General features: G+C 34.7%; 1 protein-coding gene across 1 annotated transcript in view; it reads left to right on the top strand.

Moving 5' to 3' along the window:
- LOC139521265 (sacsin-like) overlaps positions 1–23,721 on the top strand; it is a 43,290-nt gene extending 19,569 nt beyond the window's left edge. Inside the window, exons 4-10 of the mRNA XM_071314734.1 lie at positions 868–1,015; positions 2,994–4,139; positions 5,405–5,818; positions 7,383–9,990; positions 11,410–19,900; positions 20,933–21,210; positions 22,061–23,721. Coding sequence (XP_071170835.1) covers positions 868–1,015; positions 2,994–4,139; positions 5,405–5,818; positions 7,383–9,990; positions 11,410–19,900; positions 20,933–21,208 — 13,083 coding nt within the window. The 3' untranslated portion in view covers positions 21,209–21,210; positions 22,061–23,721. The remainder of the gene's footprint in view (positions 1–867; positions 1,016–2,993; positions 4,140–5,404; positions 5,819–7,382; positions 9,991–11,409; positions 19,901–20,932; positions 21,211–22,060) is intronic.
- The last annotated feature ends 3,657 nt before the right edge of the window (positions 23,722–27,378 follow it).

The raw sequence follows: 27,378 nt of genomic DNA, 5'->3' as shown, positions 1-27,378 counted from the left end.
TCTCGTGCTATTAGGGGGGGGGGGAATTGGCCTGATCCTGGTTTCCCCCCATCACACTGAGGGGGAAAAGCTGGATCATGCCAATTTTACCGGGGGGGGGGGGGAATTGGATCAATCCAGTGTTTCCCCCCGGAAAAATTGGCATGAGGGAAACATGGTTATAGGACACCGGTTCTATATCAGGAATCTGATGTTCAGTAGTTGTCGTTTGTTGATGTTGTTCATAAGTGTTTCTCGTTTTTTATATAGATTAGTCTGTTTTTTTTTTTTCTCGTTTGAATGATTTTACGCTAGTTATTTGTGGGGCCCTTTATAGCGTGCTGTTCGGTGTGAGCCAAGGGTCCGTGTTGAAGACAGTACTACTTTGACCTATTATGGTGTACTTTTACTATTAATTGTGACTTGGATGGAGAATTGTCTCGTTGGCACTCAAACCACATCTTCTTATATCTAGATAAGATTTTTAAATGCATTTTCAAAAACTAATGTTAAGAAGATGTGACACAATTGTCAATGACACAACTATGCAAATGAAGTGCATGGAAGCATTTATAGGCACCCGTACGGCTTTAATAAACTCATACCGTAAAGTTAAAAGGCCCTGAAAGGAAAATTCAAAACAGATCAAAACAGATCAAAACGGCCTGATTTATATAAAAAAAAGTATATCCGAAGGCGGGCGACGGTTATACAATCCAAAACTGGCTGCTTAAAGCGAGTTATCATTACTATTTTACTTAGATAAAGTAATGATTGAACAAAAAAAAATTTTTTTCTTCAATATATCGTGGCTAATGCTTTAAGGGCTTTCCGTGTAGGCTTTAATGGCTAAAGCGTTTAGTGTATTTACAAATAAAATTTTTACAGGGTCAAGCATTGTGTGTTTATAACAATGCCAACTTTACAGAAGATGATTGGAAAGGAATACAGATGATTAACAGCAGTGTTAAAGAGTTTGATCCTGTAAAGATTGGACGTTTTGGACTGGGATTCAAGTCTGTGTTCCATATAACAGGTAAGAGTTTCATCCTGTAAAGATTGGGCGGTTTGGACTGGGATTCAAGTCTGTGTTCCATATAACAGGTAAGAGTTTCATCCTGTAAAGATTGGACGGTTTGGACTGGGATTCAAGTCTGTGTTCCAGATAACAGGTAAGAGTTTCATCCTGTAAAGATTGGGCGGTTTGGACTGGGATTCAAGTCTGTGTTCCATATAACAGGTAAGAGTTTCATCCTGTAAAGATTGGGCGGTTTGGACTGGGATTCAAGTCTGTGTTCCATATAACAGGTAAGAGTTTCATCCTGTAAAGATTGGACGGTTTGGACTGGGATTCAAGTCTGTGTTCCATATAACAGGTAAGAGTTTCATCCTGTAAAGATTGGACGGTTTGGACTGGGATTCAAGTCTGTGTTCCAGATAACAGGTAAGAGTTTCATCCTGTAAAGATTGGGCGGTTTGGACTGGGATTCAAGTCTGTGTTCCATATAACAGGTAAGAGTTTCATCCTGTAAAGATTGGACGGTTTGGACTGGGATTCAAGTCTGTGTTCCATATAACAGGTAAGAGTTTGATCCTGTAAAGATTGGACGGTTTGGACTGGGATTCAAGTCTGTGTTCCAGATAACAGGTAAGAGTTTCATCCTGTAAAGATTGGGCGGTTTGGACTGGGATTCAAGTCTGTGTTCCAGATAACAGGTAAGAGTTTCATCCTGTAAAGATTGCACGGTTTGGACTGGGATTCAAGTCTGTGTTCCAGATAACAGGTAAGAGTTTCATCCTGTAAAGATTGGACGGTTTGGACTGGGATTCAAGTCTGTGTTCCATATAACAGGTTAGAGTTTGATCCTGTAAAGATTGGACGGTTTGGACTGGGATTCAAGTCTGTGTTCCATATAACAGATAAGAGTTTGATCCTGTAAAGATTGCACGGTTTGGACTGGGATTCAAGTCTGTGTTCCATATAACAGGTTAGAATAGAATAATTGCTTTCAATTTAAACCCAATTGAGTGTTCAAAAGAAAAAACGTGATTAACACATGGTTTCTTTCAATTTGTACTTTATTGAGAGTTCTATATAGCAGGAAAGAAAAGATAACTCCTTTCTATTGTACTAAATCAGTGGCACTTTTATCCAGGTATGGATATAAAGGGATAAAAAAAGGTTTTTATTTTGCAGAAAGTGTAATTTTCATGAAATCTCCTGACTAAAATTTAAATTTCTGTATCATATAACACATGCAAATCTCATGTTTTAAATTGTTATTCTCAATATCGTATCAAACTTTGTGCAGAACAGTGATTTTAAATCTATATTCATGCATCAGGTGATATAATGTATTATTAAATTCCATTTATGATTTATTTTGATTTTTGGTATATTTGTTGTTTCTTATGTTTTGTGAATGAATTCTGTAGTAAGGTTGATATATATTCTAGACAAAATGATTTTTCAATATTGACTTGTCAGAGTATATTGTATATTTAAACACTACCTTACGGGTGCAAGGGATTATTGCATTATGATTGCATAAATCCAACTATGATCCCTTTTTCAAAGGTTTAGTTATTGCTTTTTTTACGCCTTTTCATTGCTTTCTGTCAATGTGGAATCCATTAAAAGAGGGGCGAAAGATACTAGAGAAACAGTCAAATTCATAAATTGAAAACCAACTGACAACGCCATGGTTAAAAATTCTGTTTATCTAACAAGTAGAAGCTTATTAGCAACCTATAGTATTGAATGCCCACCTGTTACATGTAAAGTGTCTATATTTTGGTGTAGTAGAGTAGAATGTTATGTTCTTATGATACGCTCTTGAGAATCTTGACCATTTGTACTATTAAACCAGCTGGCCTATTGTCGAGGTATAAAGTTTGTGAAGATGATTTTTGTGTCTGTTTTTGTGCTTGATAATTAAGTAGGTAACTGTTAAAAAAAGTTGCCAGAAGCTGTCAGTTACTTTGATTATACTTGTATGTAAAATATATTTCAGATTATCCTATGATAATAAGTGGCAACCGAATGCTAGTGCTTGACCCTCATAAAAGTGCTGACAGTGTCTGCATCAATATGAAACTGAACAAACTCCATAAATATAAAAAGTATCTTGATGTTTCTCACTGTTTGAATGCCTTAGATGGGTTGTTTGGATTCTCCCAAGGAACACTAGATTCTGGAGATTTTGATGGCACACTATTCCGTTTTCCTGTTAGGGAGCAGAAAACCAACTTGTCAGATAATGTGTATGACAAAGAGAAGATATTAGATCTCTTCAATGCTTTTCAAGCAGAGGCATCCGTGGAACTGTTATTTCTGAAATGTCTTGAGAAAATAGAGCTATTTATGGGTGATACATCTGGATTAAATGTTTCAGACAGACCCCATTTTACTGTGAAAATTGCAGAAAGCTGTCTGGATGAAGTACGCGAAAGAAGGTCTGAATTACACAAGTACATGATAAAAATTGGTCGGGATATTGCAGCGAAAACGTTCTCCACAAAGTTTGAATTAAAAGTCGAAACGCAAACAGGTTCTGTAGACAAATCAGATCAGAGCTGGTTCGTTTTGCATTGCTTAAAAGGTGGAAATCTGTCAGAAGAATTAGTAAAACTTTCACAGGACGAATCATTGTCATATAGTCCATATATCAGCATAGCCGTGCCTATAACAAATGACCCTGAGTTCAAAGGTCATGTTTTTTGTCTGATGCCATTACCCCTACAAAATGAAAGCTTGACTGGATATCCGGTTCACGTGAATGGATATTTTGCGTTGAGTCAAAACAGACGACATGTCAAATGGCCCTCTGCTGATCAAACATTGATGAAGGGACACACAGACAAGTCGAATAGGTGGAACGAATGCTTACTAAAAGAAGTTCTAGTAGATGTATATGATAAAGTTATCCGAGATCTGATACAGACATGCAAAGACAATGGAAATACTATTGAGCTACTGAACCTTGTGTACAAAACAATCCCCGATCATAGACTAATAACTAGTCACTGGAATCTGATTGCCGATCCTTTGTTTGATGTACTTCTTAGGACACCATTTTTGTTCTCTGATAGTTGTGGAGGAAAATGGATTCGTCCGGAAGAAGCTGTCTTTAAGATATTTAGCTGTGATGTTTCCATTGGTAAGTATAGTTAACATGGTTAAGTTGAAATCATATTTCAGAAATGAAGAATCTGATGTCAAGCATAGCTTTCATGTTGGTGCCTTATTAAGAATTTACATAATAACATTTATCTGCCAAACTTTCGAAAAAGATCGCCACCAATGCAAAGGGGACTTATTTTAATTCTGAGAAAACAAGCTGATTTGTTGTTCTAAAAAATGCACCTTTTTATTTTCTTTTGTTACCTATTCTGACATCGGACTCGGACTTCACTCTTAAACTGAGTTTTACTGTGCGTATTGTTGTGCGTTTTTTTTCTACATTGGCTAGAGGTATAGGGGGAGAATTGAGATCACCAAATACATGTTTAACCCCGCCGCATTTTTGCGCCTGTCTCAAGTCAGTAGCCTCTGGCCTTTGTTAGTCTTGTATGATTTTTAATTTTAATTTATTGTGTATAACTCGGAGTTTAGTAAGACGTCCATTATCACTGAACCGATGTACATATTTGTTTAAGGACCAACTGAAGGACGCCTCCGGGTGCGGGAGTTTCTCGCTGCACTAAAGACCCATTGGTGGCATTCGGCTGTTCTCTACTCTATGGTCGGGTTGTTGTCTCTTTGACACATTCTCTATTTCCATTTTCAATTTTACTTCATTGAATTGTCGTCCCAGGCCGAAATGCAATACATTGAATTGAAGTGATAGGCCAATATTCATCTTATTGAATAGTGATCCCGGCCCGAAATTCAATAGTTATTACATTGAAATGTAAATCCAGGATTTATTGGCAACCGTGGTTTTACTCATAAACATTCGATAATGTGACAAACCGTATAAATGTAAGCGTGACATTTCCTTATTTTTTTTAGTATTATTATTTGAGATTTCAAACAATATTTCTGCAGGTTAAACTGAATTTCATATGAATTAACATTATAGTGCTTGCTACAACTAACACCCACAAATAGAATTCAATAATCCATTCTCAAACTAGCTTTAATTGCTGTTTTTGATATCAAAACGACAACGAGGCCTACAACAACTAGCAAAATATTACATATTGATACAGGTTCAGGCTGAGCGCCTGTTTGCATCCTGTTTGAGCGGAATTATTTGCTAGAGGTGGCCAGTGTTATACATATACATCCTTTTATGATTGTTCATCAGTTTTCGCTGAACTTCCCAATCTAATGAATTTATTACAGATGCATTCTGGCACAGAAAAAAACATCTTGTTTCTTGAATAATTAAAACAATTGTTGTCTTCTTATACTTTTCAGATGTGAAGAAAACGATTTTTGGATTAATGCAGAAATTAAACATTGATTTAGTTGATGTACCTGAACACATTGTTGGTGTACTGAAAAGCAAACACCTCTCCATTCAAACTGTGTCCCCGGCTTTTATTTGCCAGAGCATGAAGTCAAATTCAGCTTACAAATCCTGCACAAGCGAGGAAAAACTGGACATTTTAAGTTATCTTATATCTGATAGCGGCTTCTCCATATTACATGGTTTAGAGTTACTTCCCCTGACCAATGGTTGCTTCTGTTCGTATAATCATAGAAACCAGAACAATCACGTGTTTGTTTGTAAAGAAGAAGTACATTTATTTCCTGGACAAGAGGAGAAGTTTGTTAGACAAGGATTGAAGGACGAAGTTTACAACAAACTCTCCACAGCGGCGAGCAAAGGTAGTTATACATGAAATGTAATAGTTCAAAGAAACAAGCTTGATATATTTATATATCAACTTGACTCCCAACTACAAATCAAAATTAAAGCAGGAGCTCTGACAGTAGTTTCTTTTCCACACATGCGTTAACTGTATAACTACTGTAAACTAACTGATTTTCGCGAGCAATCTATTTTCGCGATTTTCACGAGAAATAACGTGAATAAAAATCATCGTGAATATTTAAAAACCTAAATCTTTCTTTAATACTCACCAAAATTTAAAAAAAAATGCGAAATTAAATCGCCGAAATGTGGGCTAGAAAGAGGTAGACGCAAAAATAAGTTGGTTTACAGTTTCGGCAAAATTTTATCAAACTCGATCACAATCATCATTGGTGTATCTAGTTTAAAAGATGTATCCGCTATATAAAGTGAACATCTTACAAGGGTAAAAATATGCAGAATGATTAGATATACATTTTATCTGTTTACATCAAAATTGTCCGATGTCTTCTTTTACGAATTATTGTTTTCTAAGTGGCGTTTTTTCCCTTTTCACGGTATCTTTATAAAAAAGAAGATGTGGTATAATTGCCAATGAGACAACTCTCCACAAGAGACAAAATGACACAGAAATTAACATCTATAGGTCACCATACGGCCTTCAATAATGAGCAAAGCTCATACCGCATAGTCAGCTATAAAAGGCCCCGAAATGGCAAAAGTAAAACTATTCAAACGAGAAAACTAACGTCCCAATTTTATTTACAAAAAATTAACGAAAAACAAATATGTAACATATCAACAAACGACAACCACTGCAATACAGGCTCCTGACTTGGGACAGACACATACATACACAATGTGGCGGGGTAAAACATGTTAGTGGAACAGAACCCTCCCCCTAAACCATGGACAGTGCTGTAACATTAGAATGTAAGAACGAAATATAAAAATCAGATGAAAAAGGCTTAACTCATCAGATAGATACAAATAGAAATACTTCACATAGTGGAGTATATTAACATTAACGGTACCAATTGTTCTGCCTTGAAACTATGACAGAAAGAGAGAACATCAAGTACTAGTAGCATACATGATTTGATTGGCTAGATTTACAAAGAAATTAACATAAACAAAATCGTCAGTTAACCCCTTATTGAACAACAGTTACCCTTTTTTGCATGTTTATTTATTAATCTATCTTAAAACTATATAAATAAACATTTGAATCTGTAAATTGTACGCGATTTTTTTCTAATCTGCCAGATGCTTTGAGTTACGAGTGGGATATGCTAAGATCGACAACACGTGCAATTTCTTGATTATTCTAGAGATTTATCACTCCAATATGGTTTTTTTCAATTGTTTGATCACTCCACTTTTAGTCCATAGTCTATTTCTACTCAACTGAATATTGGGCAAAATAGTTAACCAATCAAAAAAAAAAAACTCTACCCAGTTATATAAAACATGACAATGTGAAACTGGTAATCTGGACGTAGTTTAACATATTTCATATTAACAATTTAGTCTTATTTTTATTATATCATAAATTAATTTAAATATGGTTTATTACAGGAAACTTTCAGCTAGCACTTCTTCACGAACAACGCGATGTTGCAAACCTAATACAAACGACTATAGCGAAGTACATTGGACCGACAACCAAAAAATGTATCCACTGGGACCAATCACATCCGGTAGGGATGGACTGGCTAAAGAGGGTTTGGTCTTACATTCAGAAATATGATCTGAACTGCTTTAGTCATCTGCATTTGATACCACATACCAAGACCAACGGACTTTACAAAATATCCACCGTATTTCTTTTGAAATCAAGTGGATCGTTCGATATTCCTTCGGATGTGTGTTGCTGTTTGGAATACATGGATATTGTTGTTCTTGATTTTATACCTTCAGAAATTGAAAGTCACAGAAGCATTCGCAGCTTTATTTATTTGCCGACAGTGGAAAATGTATTCCAGATGTTAACAAAAGTTCAAACAAATGGTAATGTTTACCAATTCATTCAAAAGTTCAATGAAGCAGTTACGAACTCTCAAAGAACACAGTTTGTTACATACATTTCAAGATATTCTAACATGAACAGCCATTTGATTAGTCTTTTTTCTTCTTTGGCACTGTTTGTTGAGAACACTTCACGCCGATTTGTGTCGTTAAACCAAGTCAGATCTATTGCTGACACTGATGGTCTTCCTTTGAAATACTTTAGGGAAACTTTAGACTGTTCTGACTCAAAATACAGATCGCTAGCACAATTGCTGAATGCTACATTCATCGACAGAGAAGATGTTATTATTGACATTTTGCAAAATTTGAGTAGCAAATATTCTGAGAGTGATACGGAAAATATGATGAAATATGTTTTGAACAATATTTCATATTACCACAAGAGCGAACAAATGATGAACCTTGCTAAAAAAATCCCGTTTGTATACAGCAATGATGGACGGAGGAGACGAGCAGCAGAATTATTTGATCCAGAAGATACTATTTTACCAATGATTATTCTAGATTCGAATAGATTTCCGAAGGAACAAAATTTAATTGTTGAACTTAAAATAATGAGAAAACTAGGTTTAAAGACAGTTAACGATGTCACTCCACAAGATGTACTTTGTTGTGCACAACACATCCATAGTAACTCAAACAAACACGTAGAGAAAGAACGATCAGAAAAATTGTTGGAATTTTTACAGAGATTTAGTGGACTGTTGAATAATAACATTTCTGGATATAAGCTGTCACATCATCTTTCAAACTTACGATTTGTCGAGCCTAGCCAGCGGAGATGTGAATTCCCCTGGTCTCTACCATGGTACACAGAAACGTCCGAGATTACTTTTTGTCGACCTAGTGATTTGCTTGACGCAAAATACACAAAATTAGTAGGAAGTGTTAGGCCAGTTTTGAACCGTGACTTTACGACTAATTTGGCCTGTTGTTTTGGTTGGACAGTAGAGCCCACTGTGTCCGATGTAGTAAACCAGCTACTCATTATTACTGAGAAATATAAGGACCAGAACAAACCTGAGCTGTTACCTATCATTAATGATATCTACAGATTTTTGGCATCACACTATGATGGAACCACTCTCTTTCAGAATTTATACACAAAAAAATGGATCTGGACAGGAAATGGATTTAAAGAACCCAACCGTGTTTATTTGACAACTAAACCATCTGATATCAACCTCACTCCGTATTTAGTACCCTTGCCGGTTGAATTAAAAGATTCTGTTTTTTTACAGTTCTTCAGGAAAATGAATTGCATTGAGGAGCAGAACAACAGATTATTGATCAGAGTTCAATCTATGATCAAGGAAAAATACAAGAACAACACCAAAACAATTGAGAGGGTAAAAACAGATCTTCAGCTCGTTGTAAATATTTTGAACATTGTTAAAGATGCTCCGGACGATCAGGTTGAAGATGTATTGTTCCCGATCCAGCAACAAGATAAATTGAAGGTCGTATTGAAACCTCCCAAAGAATGCAATTATTCGAAAGATGATGATGACATATATGGAGATGAAAAGCACTTTGTACATCATGATGTACCAGTTGATACTGCTGAAAAATTAGGTGTGCAATCGGTGACAGACACTTTGCTCGAAGATGCGGAACTTCTTGAAGAATGGGGACAGAGTGAACCTCTGACCAGAAGAATAAAAAATCTACTGGGAGCGTACAAAGATGGACTTTCAGTACCAAAAGAAATTATTCAAAATGCTGATGATGCGGGAGCAACAAAGGTTTGCTTTATGTACGATCAAAGGGATCGTGAAACATATGGGAGGATGTTACTAGATAAAAATATGTTTGAATGTCAGGGGCCAGCACTCTGGGCGTACAACAACGCAAAATTTTCGGGTGAAGACTTAAAGAGTATAACGAAAGTCAGTGGTGCTACGAAAGAAACAGACACAACTAAAATCGGTAAATTTGGTCTTGGATTTTGCTCAGTCTACAACCTGACAGAGGTTCCAAGTTTTGTTACAGGAGACCAAATGGTGATATTTGATCCCCACTATGACTATCTTGGGGATGCACTCAAGCGTAAAAAGCAACCTGGTTTGAAAATTGATTTGCGGAAAAATAGAAAAATATTAGAAAGAAAAAGATCGCAGTTCGAGCCATATAATAACATGGTAGATTGTGTTTTGTCATAATGTCGTCTAATCTTTTAATTACCAAACGTGACTTATTCCCGATTGTGAATGTTTTGCCGAGTGTGAACTCGCATTACTATAAGACGTGGTACGGTACTTATACATCCCAAATTCATGTATTTAGTTTAAATGTTTAATGTTATATTTGTAATTCTCATCGGATTTTGTCAAATGTGTTGACGTCTTTTCTATTATATTTCTGTGTTATGGTAAAGAAAATTAATCACCGCCTTCATTTATCAGATTTGATTTCGTTCAAAGTAATCAGTACGATATTTTACGTTTGAAGTTAGATTCATAACAAACCTGACATAGTTTTATAATATAGTTAATTGCTACCTCAGTTTTATATTAATAAGAATTAAAATGTGCTTTGTTATTAAATGCAATATCAGTATTTAGTTCAAATATATAATCTTAAATTAATCCTAATTCTAATGACGTCATTTTTTCGTCATTTTTCATTTTTTGATGCTCTGTTTTACTAATTCTAATGACGTCATTTTTTCGTCATTTTTCAGTTTCAAATAGGACGTCACTTGGCGTAGAGGTTTAAACGTATTCGGATGTGTCTACTTTTGTGTTTCAAATGTCTGGTTATGTAAATGTATTTCAGTTGTTTCCTGTAATTAGTTAATACTTCAGCTTTATCATGTACATCTTTTGAATATTCATTTTATTAAATTTACTGTTTGCAAAAGTATAAATTACTCTAAATTATAGGGATTTTCTGGTAACTTAACGGAAAACCCTTGCCGTTTTTGGCACAACCTTTTTGATCTTTTGGTCCTCGATGCTGTTCAACTTTGTACTCGTTTCGGCTTTCAAACTTTTGTATCTGTGCGTCACACATAGGTCTTGTGTGGACAAAATACACTTCTGGGGTATTAAAATTTTGAACTTGTTGCCTTGTGTTGGCTGTTGTTCGTGTAATTCTTTGTCAATTGTGTTCTCCAATTTATTTATATTGTAGTCCTGTGTTGTCATTTTGATGTTATATTTCACATGGCCATAAAAGTGCGAGGTTTGGCATGCCACAAAACCAGGTTCAACCCACCATTTTTTCCTTTAAAAATGCCCTGTACCAAGTCAGGAATATGGTCATTGTTATATTATAGTTCGTTTCTGTGTGTATTACATTATAACGTTGTGTCGTTTGTTTTCTCTTATTTTTGAGTGTAAATTCACATTGCGATAAGACGTGTCACGGTACTTGTCTATCCCAAATTCATGTATTTGGTTTTGATGTTATATATATATGTTATATTTGTTATTCTCGTGGGATTTTGTCTATATGTGTTACATTTGAGTGTTATGTCGTTGTTCTCCTCTTATATTTAATGCGTTTCCCTCGGTTTTAGTTTGTTATCCCGATTTTGTTTTTTGTCCATGGATTTATGAGTTTTGAACAGCGGTATACTACTGTTGCCTTTATTTGGATGTAATCTGAATGTTCAGCAAGATAATGTATGTTATAATGGAACTTTGTTTCGGCTGCCACTAAGAACTAGACAACAAGCATCATTAAGCGAAATAAGTGACAAACCATACAACAATGAGCAGATGATAAGTCTGATGAGAATATTTGCAGAGGCTGGTGGAAATCTCTTATTATTCACACAAAATGTAACCACCGTCGAATTTTATCATCTACCGGAAAATGAAAAGGATCCTAAAAATGCTACTCTTCTATATAGTCTACAAAGACAGACTTTGCAGTTAATTGAAAGACCCATGCGAATAACCTCTGCGGAAAGCAGGAAATCAGTATTACAGGAACTTTCAACAAGTATTGAAGACGTAAGAAAAGACCCCAAAAAAGACCTGTCTCCAGTTGAACTCAGTATTTTACTGCAAATATCAGTCAAAACAACAGATGGATTAGCTCATATTGGGATACACGGGAGTTCTTCATCAACGAAATGGTTTGTTACATGGGCAACTGGTACAGATAGAAGCAAAACTCTTGCAATGGATTCAGCTGTTAAGGGTTTGCTGCCTCTAGGTAGCGTGGCTTGCCCAGTAGAAAACATACATGGGGACAAGTACAGGACTTGCCAATTGAAAGAATTACCTTTCGGGTTTTACAAAACCAGTCATGTCTTCTGTTACCTCCCATTGCCTGTTGAAACAAAATTTCCAGTTCACATCAATGGCTCTTTTGCTGTAACATCTGATCGCAGACGACTGTCATGTAAAACAACAGACGATAAAGATTCTTTACAGAGCGACTGGAATGAAGCTTTGATGATGGATGCAGTTTGTAATGCCTATATATTGTTCCTGAAAAATCTTCGTCACCTAAACATTGATACGAAAGAACAGTTTCACAAACAATGGCCTGTACAGTATAAGAAAGAGGAAAACCAAACCAACTTTGGTAAATTGCAAGTTTCATTTTATCAAAAAATAGCAGATGAAAAGAAAGGTAATGAAGTATTTAGGAGAGAAGAAAACTTTACATCAATTGACCATTGTAAATTTCTTGATTCGAAGATACTTGAAACAGAATTTGGTGACAAAGCATTTGCTGTTTGTATTCAACTTCTTGAAAACGATACAACTACAATGATGCAATTACCAAGCAGATTAGGTTCATGTTTTAAAGATGCAGGCTGTGAGTCAGTAATAGAACCAAGAATAATAAAAATCATTACCTTTTATTCAGAATTAGTTTTACCTCATCTCTCTTCAAATAAAATTTGGGACGAACAAATCAAAGACCAGCTCATGCTTCATGCATTGGACAATGCATCTGATAAGTTACTTGGGCTGTTGCAAAATCATGCATCCATACCGACAGCTCCAAATAAACTCTTTAGACGTCCTAGTGAAATAGTAAACAAAACAGGACCTTTGAATGTTCTTTTTAGTGTTGAAGACGAACGGTTTGTGGTTGGGACAGAGTACACTGCATCAAATAGATTGACTACTTTGAAAAGACTTGGAATGATAACAGACCAACTTTCAGACGATCTAATTGAAGATAGAGCAGTTTCAATACAATCTCTGGCTACAGTCTGCTCTCAATGTGCACTAGATCGCTGTGCACAATTTGTAAAATATCTGAATAAGATGCACACGAGTATCATAAAAAACGAACGACTGTTGAATAAATTGCAGTCAATTAAGTTTTTGCCAATCAAATCTAAACCAAATGACTGGAAATGGACTTGGGCTGCGGATACATTTGCACACCCTGAAGATGAATGTAAGCATTATACATGTTGTAATGAGAAGCACAGACAAGATACCTCTGTACTTTTTGAACGTCCAATTGAAATTTATTCCGCAACATTGACTGATATTGTAGGATGTATTTTTCCGGTTTTGGATGAAAGTTATTTTTCACGCGACAGTTACCACGAACTTTTTACAAAACTTGGTGTAAATAACACAGTTGATCTTGGGCAATCATTAGACAATCTATCCATTCTTAGCAATGATGTTTATCAGAATGGAATTGGTGATGGAGCACAAATGTTGAACAACACAACACTGAGTGTATATAAGTACATCAATGACATTTCCATTCACAACTTACATTTAGAAGAGAAGGCTAGTCTTTTACATGGAATAGCTGAGTGTTATATGGACAAAAACATTTTACTACTTGATGGTAGTTTTGTAAAACCTAGTCAAGTGTTTATGAATATGTCCGAAGACTGTATTCCGTATCTGTACAGCCTTAAAAAGACAGAACATATCAGAAAATTAAAAGGATTTGTAGATCTCTTTAAAATTGAAAAGCAATGTCCTGCCCGACGGGTAATAGACGAGTTACTATCATATCAGTCTAAACAAGGATCAGATATAATGGAGGAGAATGAAGTGAGACTTTATGTTAGACTTTTGAAGGTTTTAGTTGATTCACTAAACAGCGATGAAGTAGATAGTGATACTCTGAGGAAGCTACATATTCCAGATGCTGATGGAGTTTTGAGCCCTATTCATACGTTGTGTCTTGACAGCATCGATACAAAGTCCACAGATTCAATGAGATTTACACATCAAAGTATCTCACCTGAAATTGCAGTGCCATTAGGAATCAATACTAAAAGACAAAGAAAGGTAGCCGACTGTTCTAGACCAACGAAAATTTATTCAAAAGACTTTGGTCAGCATGAAGAACTGATCACTAGGATAAACCGTTTACTCTCTGGCTATCCTTGTGACTCTGGTGTTCTGAAAGAAATGGTACAAAATGCAGATGACGCTAAGGCTACCGAAGTGCATATTGTCATGGACTTTTCTATGCATCCAACAGACAATTTACTTTCCGAAACATGGAAGCCTTTGCAAGGACCTGCTGTTCTGGTATGTAATGACAGTTATTTTTCTGAGTCTGATATAGAAGGTATCCAAAGGCTTGGAATAGGCAGCAAAAGTGGAGATCCAACAAAGACTGGACAGTATGGAGTTGGATTCAATGCTGTGTACCATCTGACAGACGTGCCCTCATTTCTGACAAGAGGTCCGGAAGTTCAAACTGGCGAAGTTCTTTGTGTAATGGATCCACATTGCAAATATGTCCCAGATGCAACAATTCAATGCCCAGGTAGGGAATATATAAATACTGAAGTATTAAAAGAAGAACATCCTAATGTTTTTAGCTGTTATCATGATCAAATTCTACTAAAAGAAACTGGAACAATTTTCAGGCTCCCAATAAGAACATCGCAGTTTAGCTCAACTATTTCTGAAACACACTTAACCATAGATGATGTTAGAGAGCTTGTTAATGGCTTCAAAGATGAAATGGGAGAAATGTTGCTGTTTGTCAACCATGTTAAATCGATCAAGGTTTCAGAAATAATAGAAGGACAGTTACAACCTGTATACTCTGTTCATTTGGAAATGTCAGACAAGGATGCAGAAATGAGACAACAGTTTTATAACTTGATAGACACAGGAGCTAAACGCATTCGGGATTGTCAAGAACCAGACTCGATCGATCCAACTGAAGCTAAATATTTTGCCGACATCAGAGATTGCAATGGTGCATGTTCAAAATGGTTAATAGTTCGTCGAATGGGATTTTCAGGAATACATAAACTACCAGAAGAAGTTCTCAGTTCATACAGAAACGGAAATCTTGGCTTGCTTCCAAGAGGAGGTATAGCTTTATCACTTGATGAAGGGGAAAACAAAAAGGAAAACTGTAAGGCGTTCTGTTTTCTGCCACTTCCTGTTAAAACTGGACTACCTGTTCACGTGAATGGACATTTCGCATTAGATCACGAAGCAAGACGAAACTTGTGGTCGGATGACAAAGAAGGGTATCGATTATCTTGGAACAAATGTTTAATGGAAGACGTGATAGTTCCATCTTATGTCCGTGCTTTGCATACTTTGAAGACCAATTTTAATATCAATACTGGAGAACCAACTAATGCACAAAATATGAAGAAAACATTAGCAGAATATCATAGATTTTTCCCAGACACTTCAAAGATTACAGGCATTTTTAAGTTCCTTGCGCACAGTTTATACAGATGGATTTACAATCAAGAAGAAGCTATATTTCCTGTTTGTAAACTTGTTACAAAAACAGATGTTTCGACAACGTTTTACCCGATTGTGAGTAAAACCTTTAATTTTCCTTGTGTCTTTAACACATTAAAAACAAAGAATTTAACAATAGCAACAGACCTCAAGACTGTTTCTCACACTAGCCAAGGAATTACTGAGCGCGTTACAAGTTTGGAGCATTCAGGGGCATCTCTTGATAAAAGAGCATTGCAAAGATTATCATTGTTAATACAAATATGTAAAGATATAGGAATCAAATTGTTGGAATCCCCGAAACATATTTTGAAAAGTATGAAGGATGCTGATCTAAAAGTTACAGAGATAACACCAGAATTTTTCGTTTCCTTCCTTAGATCACACAATGAAGAACACGAAGATAGTTGTAAGATTGGAAACATGGGACAGCAACTGGTAGAAACTAAAATAAGTAAAATACAGAATCTTGACATTTGTATAGAGTATTGTAAAAAGATGAAAAACGCAAATTTTGGTGACCTTATGGAAGGTTTACCTTTGAATCTGACTAATGATGGTGTCTTACGAGCATTTTCAACTGCGCAGCCGGTATTTTGCTCACTCTACTCTAGTCTCCTTCCCAATTCATCGAATCAGTTTTTACATAACGATTTATATTACAATTTTAGTCCATCTGATAAAGGATTGAAGACATTTGATATCAATGGTTTTGTTGAAAACCTTCCAAACACTTTACAATTAGAGAAATACCGAACAATGAATACACCCGTAGAATGGGACCCAAATAGTTCTTGTGTTCCAGAATCTTGTTGGATAGAAATGACGTGGAAATTTCTTAATTCAGCTGTGTATGATAGACATGATAGACTGCAGATGACAAACAACACAGATTCAAACACTGCTGAAGATATCACGCAAGAATTCATTTTAAAAGTGCTCAACCAACTCCAATACTGGAGTTTAGTTCCGTCAGTTCAAGAAAATGAAGCAAAAAGCAAAATGTTAATGCCTGTCGGTGAAGCACGGTTTGTACTAGACGTCAGTACATTTACCGGTACTCTCAAAGAGGCAGTAAATCAATTAAGGATACCCTGTCTTGACAAACAAATACGTATTGGGCATGATAACATTTTAAAACATTTGGTCGTCACAAGAGATAGCCCAATATCTTTGCTGAATTTATTATTTGAAAAGCGACATACTATTGCAAGTCTACAAATTAAAAAAGTATATTGCAAAGAAATAATGGATTTTTTATCAGAACATTTAAATGATTTTCTAAACAACAATTCAGAAAAAGAAATTTTAGAAAAATTGAAAGAAATACCACTTCATGTCAGCATTACAGGACAGCATTGTAACATCAAAACCGGCCAAAGCGTGCTGATTGTAGAGGATATAGTGATCCATGATGGAATTGAAGAGTGGGCAGAAGCATCTTCTACATTACTTCTGCAGACAAGTTCAAAGCTCACAAAGCTTTATGAAAAGTTAGGTTATACAGATGAAAACCTGAAAAGTATTGATCTCTATAGAAAGCATTTATTACCAAAGTTTGGTTTTTTACCTATTGTTCACCATCTTACGCACATCCAATACACACGAGATGTTTTGTTGGCAAAACCGTTTGGTGGAGCATTTAATGAAGTGCAAAAAGATCTCATATCGATACTAAAAAGAGTTCAGTTCGTTCCAGATATAAATGGGGGTTTAAATACCGCGTCTATGTTTAAAGATCCGACGAATGAGCTTATGCGATTAATGCTTCCAGACGAGGAATTCCCAGCATCAGAATATTATGAAAATGAGTGGATTTATTTCTTGTCGATTATTGGTCTACAATCTAAAATTACACCAGAAATGGTCCTACAATTTGCAAGTGATATTGAAAGAATCGGACGAAATGGTTTAACAAAAGAGAATATAAAGGATTTGAAATCAAAATCAAGTTTGTTAGTGAAGCATATTTTTACACAGCTAGAGGTACAAAAAGATGTAGATACAAACATGCTGAGTTCTTTAAGAAGCATAAAATTTATTCCTGTGCATACTATTGAAAAGTGGAAATCAAGTATATGCTCACAAGCACATGACGCAGAATTGATCAGTTTTCAGAATTCAACTCTCAGTAGACAGGAAGATATATGTTGGACAAGATGTTCACTAATTCCAGAATGGGCAAATCCATTATACCTATATGATATAAGTATGAAGAAACGGGATGCAATATTTACACATTTACAACTAGTCAAGGAGCCAGGATTTATAGATGTTGTTCGACATGTGCAGAATATATGTGACAAAATGAAGGAAATTATTTCCAAAATTCAAACGGATGACATACTTGCCTACAGCGTAGAACATTTAATGACTGGAATTTACAAATGGTTGCATGGAAACATGAATGATGAATCAAATAAAGATGACCTCATGAAGACACTTCATCGAAAACCTATTCTTTTTCTGCCAGCATATAAACTGTTTGTCACATGCAATAAAGTAGTCAGATTCATAAAAGATGAAGATGTTATAAAGCAATATCTGGTGGAGGCTCCGAGCAAATACGCCTCTTATTTTGATTTATTTGAATGCCTTGGTATGAAAAGACAGGTGAATGTTTGTAGTTTCATTCATGTGTTGAATCAACTAAAAACGGATGTTGGACAACGAGACGAGCTACACTATGAAGAAATACGCGCTGTTCAGCAAGCAGTTCAGAATTTGTTTAACTATTTACGATATCCATTGTTTGGCGATGTTGAATACAAAGAACTTTCAGAAATAAAAACGTTCCATATGTTGTCAAGAGAACACCGCTTATGTGATTCAAAACGTCTTGTATATTCCGATAATAAAGCTTTTGAAAATGAAATAGGCAGTGACATGACGTTGTCCTATCTGGTAAACCTTGAAGAGCTTGGAGTAGGAATCACAGGTTCTTTTTCAACAGAATTTCAAAAATTACCAAAGCATTTACAGCCAAACATTTTGTCGCACATGATAAAAAAAAGATTAAAAGACAATTTTGAAATCGTTCCGATGGATGAAAAAGGACATTTAATTGCAACTTTGTTAAATGCCTCCCAGTTTCATAAAGCAGTATTCCGTATTGCTACGTACGCAAGAAAACGCTTCGAAGGATTACGTGCGTTAGATCTGAATGAAAACATTGTTAATCAGTGGATTGGAAATATGGAGAAAATACAGATATTACAAGTTAAAACGATCGAATTTGATTTAATGTTTGAAGACAAGAAGGTAGGATCAAAAGAAGTTACTTGTTATTACCATAAGAAAGACAACGACTCGAATATTCTATATTGTGCACTACAAAATACTGTATTGAAGGACTGGTTGGTTCAAAATAGTGGGGTTATTGATTATGCAATTTCCCATTGTAGTGACAGGAAATTTGTCGACGTTGGAGGCTTGCTTGTAAAAACTCTACTGAAAATCGACAAATTGGAAGACATGTCAATATTATTAGACAAAGAAAATGTTGACGAATTTTCTATTTCTATCAAATGCAAGTCATCTTTGTTTCCACCTCCTGGTACAACCGTGCACCCAAATTGGTACAGATTTTTGGACAACAATTTTACAGAGTTTGACGAGGGTGAATACGTAGCTGTCCTGTTGAGTGAAGAAAGGTATGAAGGCGACATGTACATCCCAGCAGTCTACTTGTATGCTAAGATCTTACAGAAATGCGATCCTATCCAAAATACATCATCTTTTATCAGAAGTACTCTACGAAAGTACAGGGTACATGTCGGTCATGGTCGTCTTCAAGAAATACATGCATTTGATATATTTAAGTTTAATCGGAATAAACAGGAAACTACTCAAGAGCTGGTACCTTTTATCGAAATAACCAATACCTCTACTGACGGCAGACCCTTGGAAAGCATATGTCAGGATGTAGAAGCTACTATTCTTGCAGCGTGGACTTTACCGGAAGAAGAAAGGCGAAAATTAATCAAACGGTTGTACAAAAAATGGCATCCAGACAAAAATCATGGAAATGAACTTGCGTCAACAGAAGTATTCAAATTTATCAAAAAAGCTGTTTTAAATTTAGAAAGAGGACACGGCATCAGAGATAACAATGCGGAGGATTTTGATTTTTCTAGAAATTCAGCATTCTGGTCACACTTTCAGACATGGGACCACGATGCAACTAATAATTCTGAAAGTGACTCGACTGACACCAATGGTGGCGGTAACACTCAAGGACATACAGCTGGCCGACAAATGCGAGAACCTGTTCCATCATTAGCTGAAGCAAATCAGTGGATGCAACAAGCTAAACGAGATGTTACAGCAGCCAGTAATTTCTTGGAAGCAGCGGAAGTAGGACACAATTTCAACTGGATATGTTTTATTTGTTATCAGGTAATGAAAAGATATAGTTATTTATTTAACAGTCCTTATTTTTTTAACATGGTTGCTATCCAATTTGGATAAACACACACAGGAGTATTGTAGAGTATGGATCTTTGAATAATATGGCTGTGTTTAGCTAGCTATTGAAAAAGTATACTCACAAACATACTGAACACCGAGAAAATTCAAAACGGAAAGTCCATAATCAAATGGCAAATTCAAGTGCTCAAACACATCAGACGAATGGACAACAACTGTTATGTTCCTGACTTTGTACAGGCATTTGTTCATGTAAAAGTAGGATTAAACCTGGTTTTATAGCTAGCTAAACCTCTTGTATGAAGCCGCATCAAATTCCATTATATTGACAAATGCAAAAGGAATATCCAAATTTTAATAAACATTAAAGAAATGTAATACTATCTACTGTGATACAATAAATATCTATGCAATTGAGTAAAATTTTCAAAAGAACCTAAACCTATATATATATATATAACATTTTCATTTTCACCAGAAAATCGCACCTTTTTCTTCTATGTTTTCATTTGAATGTTTGTTTATGAGGATTTGTACACATTAATTGATACTGTAAATTTCAACTGCGAGTCACAATATGAAGCTTATTATCCGGTCATCACACCAAACTCGTTCAATAAGCTCACATTGTGACAACATTTATTATTAACAACTATTATGATAGGATAAATATCTCATTATTGATATATCTGAATGGTCAGGTGTTTTTTTTTATGATAACAACACCATTTGTCTTTGGTCACCGTCAGATCAGAATTAATAAAAAAAAAATGATAAACATTATTACTTCGGAGATAAGTCCGACTCAACATATTTATTGACACACTACTCGCAGTTATGATTGATTTTCAAAGTTGGATTTGGTTGTAAATTGTAAGGGTACAAAAATTAAAAACAGACTTTAAAACAATTTTGTAATAGAAGCAGAAAGCTGAAATTATATTCAAGAAGAAATAGTGTTACGACTTTCTTCAAGTTTATTATAACATTATATATTACCAGTCTGTTGAGAAGATATTGAAAGCTATGCACTACAACATGGATTCAAACACTATTCCGAATTCAAACTGCTTAGAAAATTTGGTCGCTGGCATGAATATTGAACTTCAGGATATGGTAATTACTTTGACGACATTACTTGGAAACCACGCTGGATTGTTATACCCAGACCGTCACTCTATTCCCAGGATACCCGCAGATGAATTCGACAAAGCAAAAGCAGGTCAAGCAATTAAACTAGCACACAAGATTGTAGAGTATGTTTCTGACAGGCTCTGAAGGTGAGTAAAATGGCAATTGGGAGTAAAATACGACTTGAAGAAATTGTCAGAGCGCTTATCTTACATTGTATCTATAAAACAAGAGATATTCTTAAAATATATAGTCGTACTCTTAACTCAATATATACATGAACTTGGTAATCGATAACAACATGATTAAGACCATGTTGGGTGCATGAATAATTTTATTTTCTAAAACTAAGGTTGCAACACTTTTAGTCAAACTCAGACTGTTTGTCTTTTTAATTGATTTGATCTCAAAATATAAATTCTTTCTATAGTACGTATTCTTTTTGTCCGATTTCTCTCGTCTTCGCCACCTTTTATAATAGAAACGGAAATCTTGATGGATCAGCATCTTTTACGACCTGACAACACCCTTTCAATTTATTTTCGACGGTGGACGATATTTTGGGTTCTTTTTTTTCAGAAAGTTTGTAACCTCTCAACCTGAACGATGCTGATGTCTATTAATAACTACATTCCCGTAGGGATATAAGTATCTCACTTCAATGGTTCACAACCTCATGTTGAAGGAGCATCGGATGTAACTGACGTATAATTTAAATACCCCATAAAAATCAAATGGTAGTTCCCTAATCTAAAACAGCTGGGATGTAAAATAGTTATCCCATTCGGACTTGGTGTGTCAGTGTTAGATCACCCTCTGGCCTCCGGCCATAGGGGGTGATCTTAATACACTGACACACCACGTCCTCGTGGGATAATATTAAAGATTTCCTAGTAATACACTGGTCTAGATGTCTTCACTTATTAACGTTTGAATGATTTTATATTGCTTCAACACTAACAGATTCAGACTATTACATCAGACATGTTTTTGTTTCAGATGTAAGGATGGTGAAAGCTTGTAGGTGGAATTTAGAAGAAACCGTTTGCATATATGGACTTCGCTTAGTACTATAGAATTGATTTTGGTTTATGCTGAGTAGATCACGTTATTTTTTTTATTGTCTTTTTTGTAATATATTAATAGAATACATGAATGTTGTTACATCTGCACCAATGAGAATGAGTCAAATATTTGTTAAAATTAACGTTTAAAAGACGCTAACAACACGGTAGAGACCCAGATACAGCAATAGGTTATTTGTACTTTGATCATATCTGAAGAAAATCTTTTTTACATAGTCCAAATATCATTGCAATTCATTTTCACATACACACATTAATGATGGTTGTATTTTAAACGGTTAGGAAGTTTACAAAGGTCATTGACCTGTGGGAAAGATTAGTATATTGATATAAGAAAGACTTACTTAAATGTTCATTTGAATTTCTACATTAATATAATTGTCTTGGTTAATGTTTTATATATATTTTGTACGTTTTATACATTTCATAAAAGTTTATAAGTATAACTTTTTCATTATAAATGATTTACCTTAAGAATATGTGGAAATTTTTCTCGAAGATGCACTTCATGTTTGAAATTCCCTTTACTTATTATATACTAGAGAATTTATAGATATTATAAGAATGTATTTATGATTTTTCTTTAATTTTATGTGAATGACGGTTGCTATGGAAACATTTAAAAAAAACTCAATATGAAAATGGTAATGCCACAACGTTACTTCAATTTCTTTAATAAACAATTAATATAGTACTTTTATCACGTTCCAATTTCCTGTCCTAGAATATAAACATAGCAAATTCAGAAAATGCTTAGCCTAGTTCTTTCGCATATATGGTGGAAACGTACTACAGTTGTCCTTATGTTATAGACATCATGGTTTAGTAAACGTAGTTATTATTCATCCTGGCTGACTTTCTCAATTGAAGTTTTTCTTATAGTAATCATGTTTGCTTTATTTTTGTAATGTAGATTATATTATTCTGTTTTTCTTTTAAAGTATAGTATGAGAATAATAATATTTTCATTGCAATTAATGTTTTTGTACAATTAAATTCATGCACTTTATTTTACATCATTGTTTAAGTATAGCCCTTTTCGGTGTTTTGATATTGCATAGGTATTCATACGATAAACAAACCGATCATATGTTTAAACAGTTAATTTTGGATAAGTCTGAGTAATATAGTATGGACAGGAGTAGATTGCTGGATAAGATTTTTTTTAGATTAGTTTAACTAGTTGTTGGTACTTATTAACAATTAATAATTTTCAGCATAGTTGGCTGTTAAAGATTATGATAGAAAACATGTTAATTAATTTGAAACTATTTTTATAATTTTTTTATTATAAGGAGGAGTGTATGAACAATCTGCACAACAAATGTAAGCTATACTACAGTTTTATATTTAAATTCTATTTTTGTCTAGCGTTTTTGTTTATTAATTTTGATATCTAATATCCTAGTATGTGTAATGTAGAAATGAGACACATTATTGCAATATGATAGCATTAATAATGATTTTTGTTTTGGTATTCAAGTGTGTATATGGTTTGATTTTTGATGTTACATGTACCTTAATTGTTCGTTTGCTTAGATTTGCAAATAATATTAAATCAATTTAATTGTAAAATGAGTTTTTATTGTCTTTCACTTTAAAGCAGTTGTCGATGATACAAAATATAATGTATGAATATGGTATTATAACATTCTGTTTCTTCACTACTACTTACTTGGTAACTTGAGTTTCCCTAATTTATATCTATCATATTATGATGAGTTTATTTATCACAACCCAATTAATCAAAACCATGCAGTAAATTTCGAAATTTGGAACGACACATTTCTATTTCCTTATGTCAATCTTCAGAAAAGTAATGTTAACTTTCGAAACTTCAAATAAACGCAAATTGGTAAAAGATAGTTCCAAATTTTTAAACAATCAATACCTGATAATTTTCTAAACATAAAACTTAACGGATTGTGAAAAGTTGAAGCAAAAGGTTTTCAGGACTCATCGGATAGACGAAACAACAAAACAACACAACTCGCAAAATTAGAGAGAGAAAAATCTATGATTGAATTCAACAAAGTCTTCAAAAAACTAGTGAACTTTTCAATCCAAAAAAACTAAGGGTAACTCATTACCATATAGAAACCATTTTTCATTCAAGAAAATATAGTTTTAGTAACAGTCATCTTGTCCATACTTTTAATAGACGCCTTTCCCTTGTCCTATTTTTTTATCTGTATAAGTTTCATATTAATAAACAAGCAATTGAAACTCGCGTTATCATCTGAAAACCATTTTTGAAAATCTGCTTTTTTCAATAACATTGAATTTGCCTTTTAATATATTGATCATTGTCCTAAAAATCAATAGGATTCTTTCCTTACCATATAAATATCCATCTGATGAGTTCAAGCTTTCCAACTGATTTGTATAGTTCGTTCTTATGTTGTACTGTTTCACTGCTGTTCCAGGCTAGGAGAGGATTTGGATCCCGCTAACATGTTTAACACCGCCACATTTCGTATACATGTATGTGCCTGTCCCAAGTCAGGAGCCTGCAATTCAGTTGTTGTCGTTTGTTTATGCGTTGCATATTATTTTTTTTCGTTCATTTTTTGTTCTTAAATTCGGCCGTTAGTTTTCTCGTTTGAATTGTTTTACATTGTGATTTAGGAGTCTTTTATAGCTGACTATGCGGTATGGGCTTTGCTCATTGTTGAAGGCCGTACGATGACCTATAGTTGTTAAATTCTGTGTCATTTCTCTTGTAGAGAATTGTCTCATTGGCATCATACTACATCTTCTTTTTTTCTTTATATATAATAAGAGTTTTTGGACTGCAGTTTGTCTAATTTATTCTTTTCTTTCTGCAACTGTGTTGTCTATCTTCGACTTATACCCTACTGATATATATATATATATATTATTTGCTGTTTAAAACATTGAAGTTAAACAGCATAATATACCATTATTGTTTGTTTTTGCGAGTTGGTATGAAGAATAGACGAAACATCAAAGTATGGTGTGACCAATAAAGAGATGTTGTATACATGTTATATACATGCAATAGGACAATGAAACAAAATGAGGCACATGCTGGTACTTTAGATCATTGTCCGACCCTCATTATTGAGCAAAACCCATACAAGAAAACGGAAAATGGACAATTCATAACAAAAGCCACACATGTCCATCTATAGTTGTGATATTTTGCGATCAAGTTTGCAACTTGAACCATTTCTACACGACACAATACTAACCTCATACGTCAAAACTCGTAATAATTGGAAAGATGAAAAGAAAATAACATGCAAAAAGAAAGTGTTTCGTGTATTTCTCAATCTCAGTATGGGTTATCGAACTTTGTGCTGCGTTATCTTTTAATCAAACTATCTTCTGCTTAGAAAACGTCACAATTCAAATCTAGATGAAGTTTGTCATAGTCGAGGGAGCTCATCTGAGGAGTCACTTTTGGATACAATTGTTAAACCTTCATATAGTCACTTTTAAAAACCTACCTGAGAACAAAATGGGACAATCGCGTTTAAACGGACTTGCGTTGATGCATGTACACTACAGTTCGGAACTAAATATAAAACAAATTATAGATCACTTTGCAAGGAAACACCCCCGACGCATGATGTTGAATGACCTGATAAAAGACTTATTGTTACCCAATTTTACGTAGAACTATTTTTACCGATTCGGAACATTTTAGCTAAACTTTTTTTACAGCTTGCCTAATTTAGATGACAGTTGTATGTTGTGCTATTTTAGATTGCAAGATATTGTAAAGAGTCTTAAATAAAAATCAGTTTTACATGTCTTTAAATTCCTTCACCTAGGAATATGTGCATTGCATGGTGTTGTCCAAATTCATGATCTTCCATAATGTCGAAGGTATTTTTTAATCTTTTTCATACCATTCAATATTCATTTGGGACCACCCCAAATTTTTTTCTGGATCCGCCACTGCTGATTGATTCTATATTTACTATAACATATTCTTTACCAAGTGCAAATTTTGCATGAATAAAACAATCTCACATTACAAATAAAATTACAAGAAATATTCTAACTTAAGAGCTATTTGAAATAACTGGTTTTTGCTTGTTGTCTTGCTTGAAAGTTTGTGGTCAAAGCGCTGGTCATCTGTGTGACGTTTACTAAATTCTTCTGATCATCACGACGGTTTTTCTCAGATAATAAAGTATGTGGAAGGTTTTCCATACCAGGCCTCCCGTTACATCAGTATTTGATCCATTCTGATAATACCTCCCATCCAAGTTACCGTCAGAACACGCGTCATGCCACCATGCTCCCCAGTGGAAGCCACAATTAGCCGCCCAATTGTCATTATCTTGGTCCTTTGATGTAAAGGGATAACCATTGCTACCTCCAAAACTGTCACCTGTGTATTATAAATTATGGACAATATTCATAATTGTCATCTATTTAATAACAAGAATAGTTAAATGACATCGAATAATTAAAAGTCGAAGCTTTGTTCTATATCAAAATTAAATGAAATAATAACAAATACTTTGTCGAGAGCTTAACGTGTTTTATTAGTTTGTTTTAATGAGTTCTTATGGTTTTTTTCTCTCTCTCACATTAAATAAATCAACAATGAACAAAAACATTTATAATATATGAGATTGTTGACTTGATCGCAGTGGTAAATATCTAATGCTATGTCCTAGTTTCAAGTTAATATAACTATGTAGCATGGATAGTATTACGCTATATTTGAAATATATAAGCGAATATAATAGCAATATCAAAAGTTCTGTTTCGGTTTGAGGAAATTTACTTTTCATTAATCTATATTTACTAAACCTTTGGCTTTTGTTCCTACAGAAAATTCGGAACTTATAAACTGGCACAAAACAAACAAACACAACTAACAAAAGGTTTATTACACTTAGACCGAGATTGCTCTGACGTCCAACGGCTGTTTTGCCAGACAAGCTGGTGCACCCTCCCCTCCCCCCCTGCCCCCGAACCGCGAACAAAACAGCCCTTGGACGTCATGGTAATCTCGAACTTTCCCTGCTAGTCTGACAAAACAGTCGTTAGACGTCAGAGCAATATCGGAATTTAGTCCGACGCCTGTTTTGACAGACAAGCTGGGGCCGTTCCGAGATAAACTGGAATTCGCTTGTATTATGCTACACTCAAACAAACCAGCTTAGTTCCGAGATTGCTCTGACGGCAAACGGCTGTTTTGCACTGACAATCTGGTCTGAGAGTTCTCGAAGTTAATCTTTTAAACTA

This window comes from Mytilus edulis, chromosome 4 (genome assembly GCF_963676685.1).
Source record: "Mytilus edulis chromosome 4, xbMytEdul2.2, whole genome shotgun sequence".
Classification (NCBI taxonomy): Eukaryota; Metazoa; Mollusca; class Bivalvia; order Mytilida; family Mytilidae; genus Mytilus; species Mytilus edulis.
Note: the sequence above shows the minus strand (reverse complement) of the source record. Positions and strands in the feature narration are given on the sequence as shown.